The sequence below is a fragment of the Cucumis sativus genome, chromosome 6, assembly GCF_000004075.3.
Source record: "Cucumis sativus cultivar 9930 chromosome 6, Cucumber_9930_V3, whole genome shotgun sequence".
Taxonomy (NCBI): Eukaryota; Viridiplantae; Streptophyta; class Magnoliopsida; order Cucurbitales; family Cucurbitaceae; genus Cucumis; species Cucumis sativus.
In genome coordinates, this window is record NC_026660.2 from 7,203,343 (window position 1) to 7,211,959 (window position 8,617).

The 8,617-nt window shown below is 25.8% G+C and overlaps 1 protein-coding gene across 1 annotated transcript; it reads left to right on the forward strand.

Annotated features, from left to right (window-relative positions):
- Positions 1 to 996: 996 nt before the first annotated feature.
- LOC101207730 (cytochrome b5) lies at positions 997 to 2,505 on the forward strand. Its single transcript, XM_004140454.3, has 4 exons — positions 997 to 1,133; positions 1,336 to 1,463; positions 1,707 to 1,773; positions 2,129 to 2,505. Exons 2-4 carry the CDS (start codon positions 1,377 to 1,379, stop codon positions 2,368 to 2,370), a joined length of 396 nt encoding a protein of 131 aa, XP_004140502.1. The 5' UTR covers positions 997 to 1,133; positions 1,336 to 1,376; the 3' UTR covers positions 2,371 to 2,505.
- The last annotated feature ends 6,112 nt before the right edge of the window (positions 2,506 to 8,617 follow it).

Below are 8,617 nucleotides of genomic sequence, written 5' to 3' on the forward strand. Positions count from 1 at the left end.
ACTGTGGTTTCTAATAATTCTTTTTTGGGATAGTTGCAAATTTAGCAATTAAATTTAAATTAATTAAGTATATAGCACAGTTTTAAAAAATTTACAAATATAGCAAAATTTGTCAAATTTTATCAATGATATAAGTCTATCACTGATAGACCATGTTGCAAATATTGGTCTATCACTGATATATCATATGAAGTCTATCAGCGATACAAGTCTATCAGTGATAGTTTTGCTATATTTGTAATTTTTTAAAAAAGTTGCTATATCCTTAATTATTATTGCTAAAATAGTCATCTATTACAATTTTTCTAATTTATAGAGTTCATCACTAACAGAAACATCAAGCATTAGATCTAAAAAAATAATTTTATATTTTGCATTGTGTTATATCTTGTAATACTTTGAGCAAAAATATTGTTATATAGATAGTTACAAATATAGCAATAAAATATACGAATACAAAATAATTTTAAAATGAAGCAAATTTTAAAATAAACTTTGTTGAGTATGTCAAGGTGTTAATTATTACGAGCATTTTTTAAAATAACAAAATAAATTAAAATATTTTCTAAGTTATAGTAAAATTTTATATTCTATCAATCATATCTATTTATAGATTTTTATGGATATATATTATTAATAAAATCTGAAAAATTTGTTATATGTTATAAATATTGGGTTAAATTTACTCTTTTTTATAATTATTTAATTATTGTTGATAAATTTTAATTTTTTAAAAAGAGTAATGTACAGTTAGCTATTAGAGTCAAGAAACACCGTGGGGTTTGGACCCAACATTTATAGCCCAATAGATAACTAAAAATAAAAATCCAAAAGAAAAATGTGGATGTGACTCTTTAGTCGTTTTTCACGTGTATTGGCATCAGATCTATTACACTTTTATTCTTCACCAACTCATTCTTAATATAAAATCATAATAAACAAAAATAGGCTTCATATATCTTTCTATCATTTATCAAATTCTGTAATTATGTTCCCTACGTGACCAAAATTTTCACGCGTGAAACTAGGGATGGAGAGATACACAAAATAAATTTAAGTATTACTCATTAATAAATGTCTCGTTTTAACGAATAGAACCATATGGTAATTGACATGATTTTTTTTTTTCAAAGGTAAGAGGTGTGTTTGTTGGATTCCTTCAAATAAATAGATCTGGAAAGGACAACATTTTTCTAAAGCAATCCTTTAGAATAAATTGTTGTATTTTTGCTCACAATATTTACTTCTTTTCTTCTACTTCTTCTTTACTTCTTTTCTTCTACTTCTTCTATTCTTCTTCTATTTAAGGTCTAAAATATTGAAACTCTGTTGAAGGGAAGGATTAGAAAAAGAAAAAGAAAAGTATTTGATAGAAAATGGATTCAAATTCAAAAGTGTATTCCTTTGATGAAGTTGCAAAGCACAACCAGCAGAAGGATTGTTGGCTTATAATCTCTGGATATGTATGTTCTTTATTTCCCTTTTCTTCTTGTTGAATAACTCTCTCTACCTAATTTACAAATATATTCATTGCTTGATTAATTAGTATTTCTATTACATATCATCATAATAAGATTTGGATTAATGTTAATGCGCATTCTGTTGTGTCTAAGTTTTAGAAGAGTGTGAGTGTTGTTGTGTTTATAGTTAGTTCTTGTCTGAAGTGGTTTTGGAGGATTGTGAAGCTAAATGTGTATTGTTTTTAGGTGTACGACGTGACTTCATTTTTGCCGGACCATCCAGGCGGCGATGAGCTTCTGCTACTTGCAGTGGGTGAGATGGCTACACACCCATTTCTAATCATACAAATCCATATCTCTACTTAATTACTTTTTCTAATGTTTTATATATGCACATTAACATGGTTTACTTACTATACATTTTACTCTTTATACTTTTACGAATCTTAAAATTAGTCTCCTCTTGTTTCCTTCAAATTAAGATTCATGCAACTTTTCAAAGGATGACCCTTGAATCACCATCCAATTTTAACATTTTGCTTAACTATATATTTAGTGCTACAAAAACGAATTCAGCTTACGTTTTCTTGTATTTACTTTAACATTTTCTAACGACTAGTTGAAGTATTTTGTGGATTAATTAACGTGATAGATTTGAATATATGCAGAAAAAGATGCAACATTTGATTTTAAGAGTGTTGGACATAGCGAATTAGCTCATGAGAAGATGAAAATGTATCAAATAGGGAAGATCGACATGTCGACTCTCCCTGAAAAACAAAAGTACGTGGAAAGTGCACCATATCAACGAACTCCAAGTCTATTTTCCTTCTCACCCATCCATCTTCTACTCCCTATTTTGCTCTTAGCCTTGGCTTTTGCATTTCCCTACTTCAAACTTAAGGCCTAAAATTCATATTATTTTACATTTCTATTTTACTTTCCCACAAGTATTATTATAGCCTATGGGCTATAAAATAACAATTTCTAGCAACTTCGTGATTGAATCGTTCAATGGATTTCTACCTCTTTACTTCTTTTTCAATACTTCTATATCGTTATTCTTAGTTTTCTTGTCAAAATGATTATATTGTTAAATATTAATAATTTGATCAACAAATCTTAGAAATATAAAATAAATTACAATAAGTTTAATAAATTGTAATAATATTTTTATTGAGAAATTCTACAACAATGTATATATGTTTTTAAATGATTAAACGATTATTATTGCATAGGAAATTATAATGAATAGAAATTTTAGAAATAATAATTAAGTACTATATTTACAGTTTTTTTTAAAAAAGGTTGATATATAATTCAATATTTCATTGCTTAATGTAATGGATGGACCCAAGCTGCTCGAATTCAAACCATTGATCCAATGAGCCAATTCAAGCCTGAGTTGGATATGGATCTTGCTTTTGAGGATTTGGACTGGGCCTGGGACATAATTTCCCATCAACCATATGTATTATTAGGCCCAAGAGTGGATCCGCATTGTTCTTAAAAGCTTGCTTTGGTTGCTCTTAGTTGGCCCTACCATATATCTTATTCAAACCCTTCATTTCTAAATTGAATAATGTTTAAACATTTTAGTCAAATTCGATTTATGTTTTGCTTCGATTTGATCCTTCAAGTTTGAGATTTAATATATTCACTAAATATATACTTTAATTGTCGATTAATTGATATTTTAAAAAAATAAGTAATTAAATGTCCGTATTTTTCAACTCACTATTAAAATTAATTTCAATTTTTTTACTTATTTATTCTAGATTAGTTAATAGACATTAAATAAAAAAAGGATCCTAAATAAAAGAATGGTTGAAAATATTAACAAAATATAGCAAAAGTTTAGATTATATCAATTTGTATAGGTGTCTATCAATATATTTGGTAAATATTTAATTTATTTTGCTATATCTAAAATGTCCATCTATGGACAAAGTGAGTATTTAATTATGTTTAAACATATAAATCTAAAAATTTAGATTCACAACTTGAAAGAAGGAAAACTCAAATCTAACACATAAAAGTATGGCATTTTAAATTTTATAGATTAAAGAAAAAAAAAAAAGTAGTTTTGGATGTTTGCATCCATTTGAGACGTCAAACCTTTCATATTCTCCTAAGTGAAATTTGTTGATGAGTTAAGCCACTTGTGATAAGTGGATTTTGTTTAAGCCACTTGGTTACTTTCATCTTTTAGAAGGCCAATAAATGTGCAGGTTCAATCATGTTTTTAATCGTGATAACCACGTTAGACAATAGTAAACTACTAACACATGTCTATTAGAATGCATATATAAATTATTTGGATTGTTTTTGTCCTTTAACATAATTTCTAAAAGAAAAACTAATTAAAAAGTGTACTGGTTTGATTATTTTAAAAATGGTGTAAAGAAACCAAAATTTGTAATAAATAATACTTTTGAAATGAAACATAGAAGCTACAAAAAGTTGCCTACACGTCTCCTCAACAAAAACAACTTTGAATTAATACACTCTTTGTATTCTTTGTATTCTCTTCATTCTTTTATTTTATTTATTGATTTTCAACAAATCATTAGGTACCTTGCAAATAATCCTCCTCTATGTTTTTGCTCTCCTAATCTAAAACAATATTAATTATAATTGTCCCTACTGCTTAATACATTATTATTTTAAATGAGAAATAAAACAAAACAAGTCATCATTTTATCAATATTAATTCATCTATAACAATGTCAACTATAATAGTCATTTTTTAACCAAAAACAAAAACCACTGTAAATTCAAGATCAGCAACAAAAGAATTTGAAAAAACAAAAAGAAAAGAAATATACGTAAATTATTTAGTATTTTTTTAAAAAAATTCTAGTTCGAGCTAGTTCGTATTTTAATATTAATTTTGCTTATGTCTCATATTAGTATTTTAACACTGACATTTTTTTTAGTTGCATTAGAAGACTTGGATCACATATCTCATAGCACGTGTAGATGTTAATTGAATTGAGTTCATATATGTTGGCTTACAACCATATTGACGTTTATAAGGAAAAGTAAATGAATTAATATAAGTCGACGTTATTTAAGTTAAATTGGTTGATCATCTCAAATCAAACTAGGTAAAAGAAATTTATTGTTAAATTAAAACCATGAAAATTATATAGCAATATAAATAATTCAGTAAATGTTATAATGATAAAAACAATTTTGTTGTTAATTTTGGATAGAAACTTATTTATTTTATCTTATATTTTTAGTTCAACGACGAACAATTTTTTATTTTTTTTAACTCAATTAAATTCCTTTGTATTATTACATAAGGTGAGCTTTCACTAATTTTTTTTTTAATGTTTTCATACGTGTTTTATATTTTATAAATTATTTAACTAAATTATATTTAAACTATAAAAAGAAAAGAGAATTAAAAAAATATTAAAAAATAAGAATAGAGTATTTTCAAACCTAACAAAATTTCGAAACTATTAAATTTATCCCATTACCTTAACTTAAGTTTTTAGATTATACAATTTAATATGGTTTAATTTAAAAAACGATTTACAGTTTTTTGGTGAAGGCGACAAATGAAGGAGAAGTGTTGATATATGTAACTTTAAATTTACTTTTAACAATTAATTTAACTTAAGTCATTTTTTGGGGTCAATTATGTGATATATAATCATTATTAAATGGGTTATAAACTTCTAATGTTAATGGAAAGAACCATGTGACGAAATAAAGATATATATATAAGTAATGAATCCTTCAAAATCCGAAGATAAATCAAAGTTAGTTGATAATTGAATTGAAAACGAAGAGTAATATATATGTATATAAGTCAGAAGTTATATAATGGTTTTTAGTCTTAACAAATGTTGTATATAAAAATGAAATTTATATAAAATGTGAACATTTGCTTTCAGCAGACACATGTGAAAGAAACAAACACCCAAGAAAAATTAAAATGATGATAATAAATAATTAAATAAAAATGGTAGTCTTCTTATTTAGATAGAAACATCCCAACGTCATTGAAATCGACCTTTGAACTTAGAAATAGCTAAGAGAAGAGCCCCACGTTTTGGAATGAGATAACATCACATACACCTCATTCCTTTTTTTCGTTTCGTATCCATTTTGTTTTAAACTAATCTTCTGTTTCCAAAGTTTATGCATGTTTGTTTCTAAATTTCAAAATAAATATTTGAATTTTCTAGTCAAATTATTAAAAGAAAATTAAATTCTATAAAATTTAATCTAATAAATATTATCTCTCTATTTAGGAGTGTATCAGTAGGAACGATACAATCATGTTTGTAGGGATATAGACCAAAAAATTTTAAATAATTTAGCAAACTTTTAAGAAAAGTAATTATAAATAATTTAGTAGCAAACATTTATTGTGACATTAGTCCAAAAAAGTCTCTTAAATCATCAAAAGTTAACTTTTAACTTTTTATTATACAGAATTACTTATGAATAAAAGGGTGGGTCTAAACATTAAAATGATTGTACATTAAAATCATCTTTAACAAAACACACTCACCAAGCAATCCATTTTTGTTAAAATTATTATTTTCATGTCACATCTCATTTTTCGTAAAACACACAAAATTGTAAGTATTATTTATTTCAAACATTACAATAAATAAATAAATAAATAGTTTGAAAAGTGTGACTTGGTCCATTACACAATCTTACCGTTAAATTGAAAAGCATAAGGTGACACATTATGGTATATATATATTTAGTACTTTATATGTTTTTGAATAATTGCTATTTAAGGGTTGCTATCATTACGTAAGGGTCAAGAGGATGCCACGCTAGATTATATTTCTAAATAAACAATAATATTTTATAAATTTAGAGGTGTTCTCGTCACTTTCAAAATGGCTGGTGAAAAATCATTGTCAAGAATCATCAATTGGGCTACACATTTCCATTCTCCTTCTAACTTTGTTTATCATCTTCCAATTCACTAACCAAATTGGTGACAACAACTTTACAACATTTAATGCTTTGGCTTCATTGGCTTTTCCCTTCTCCAAATCTTTCTTTAATATCTCATCAATAGTGATAGGTTTTTATTTTGCATTATTTTTCAATCTTTAATGTTCCTTTCCCATCATATATATAGATTTTCTTTTGTGGCTATCCATTCAATTTTTATATGTATACACTTTTAATATTTATATATAATTTGCATATGCATGCATGATCATCAATATTTGACCATTTTTAAGCACAACAACCAAAGATATTGATAGTAGACCTAACCTTCGATAGATCTCTAGATATACAGAACATGCCAATTTCTTTTGAGCTCAACCTACTTTTGCTAATATTTCTCAATTATATGTTACGTTTGTTTGACAATGGTGATGTTTGTATGTGTATTTATTTTTCATAATATGTGAGATGGAAGAATTAAACCTCTCATTTATAGATTGATAGTATAATCCTTATGATAATTGCGCTAGGTTTATTTTGACAAAAAGTTATATATTTGTCTTAAAACGTTGTAATAATGATATTTAATTAATTAATATTGATGAGTGAATTAAATAAATTGTTGTAACCATGAATTAAAATGTGTATTGTTTATTGTTTAAAAACTATATGGGTGATATTTATATAATTTTATACAAATATTTTAGATGAAACAATTAATTAACGGATAATTGTAAAAAATGAAAAATTGGACAAAACATTTAGATTTATGGCAAAAATGAAGTGGAGTGAATTTTTGTCAAATGGTTTTTTTATTATTTAAAAGAGTCACTAATTAAAATTATAATATCGACATTTTAATAAATTTATTGTAATTTCTAAAACGTAGTTAATTGATATATAGTTGATTAAAGTATATTAGTAATAAATAATAATAAATATATTAAATATTTAGTGATATTATTAAATAGGAATAGATAACCATAGAGTTACCTCCTAAAGTCAATTAGCAGAATATATCTAATTAACATTGTGACGTCTCTTGATTTTTTCAATGGACCATGTGTCACAATTCTCTATTTATATTCAAATCTCGGTTGAATCTCTGATTCCCTCTTTGTCAAGGACTCTTTTCGACCACTCTATTTCAATATCCTAAATAATGTATTTTTCAAATTGCATATTTCAATGTGGTTCACTAGTCTAATGTGGTTCACTAGTCTAACGAAGAAGTAAAAAACAAAAAAGTTGAATGGATATTAAATAGGATTTGGGGAAGATTACATGAAAAATGAATAAATAGTTAATCTCAACTTTCCTACTTGTACAAATTGCATTCAAAAATCAATAAAGTTTGTTGGTTTTGATTTGCCATTTATAAAAGTAAAAAAAAAAAAAAGAAATTGTAGCATTGATATCGATCTTTGAGTGTTATTTTTAATAACTTTCATGTTTTGTTGAAGTTGTTTGTTTGGTTGTTTTTCTCCAAACAATTATGGGGATTAAATTTCAATTCTTCAAAATTGGTAATTAGTGTTCTTGCGCACCCTATCTTCCAAATATATACTATACAATACATTAATGGGTATAGTTGAACATGTTAACACACACACTCTTGTATAAAAGGGTTAAAAGACGGAGTTCAAAAGAATAAAAGAAAAATAAAGTGATAAGAATTTTATTAGACACGTACACAAGACTTGTCGAGTTCAATAATTGATAGATCAAACATGTATATGGTCCCTACAATTGGTTTCATCACATCATGAGTTAGTTTTTGATGCAATATAATCTAGAAAAGATGAGAAAATCTTGATCTCATATACTACAAAATTCAATTTTAGGTCAACTTTGTTGAAGTGAATTATTGGCTCCCAAAACATGAAAACAAAAGTTAATGAAATTTAATTCACACTCTATGAGGTTTTAGATATTTGAATGACGATGAAATCAATTAAAGTAAACTTTGATAATGACAAATGAAGAGATGAGAAGTGAAAATCATAGAGAGATTGAAAGTAATGGTACAAAAATAATTGAGTTTTTGGAAGTAGGCCACTCAAGTTATGACAAAGATAGAGCTAATTCAAATATCATTTATATAATATTTAGCATAAATAGACAACAAACACAACAAAGTTGGGCAACTCTTTACTACTATAAATCAAAATATTTTTTCACCTTATTTTTTATTTATCCATTTTGAAGAGTTAAAATGA

Bases quoted from the DNA above. Each gene is read 5' to 3' on its own strand.
- LOC101207730 (XM_004140454.3), top strand. From the start codon at position 1,377: ATGGATTCAAATTCAAAAGTGTATTCCTTTGATGAAGTTGCAAAGCAC. The intron at 1,464-1,706 runs GTATGTTCTTTA...TATTGTTTTTAG, and splicing joins GGCTTATAATCTCTGGATAT to GTGTACGACGTGACTTCATT. The intron at 1,774-2,128 runs GTGAGATGGCTA...GAATATATGCAG, and splicing joins GCTTCTGCTACTTGCAGTGG to AAAAAGATGCAACATTTGAT.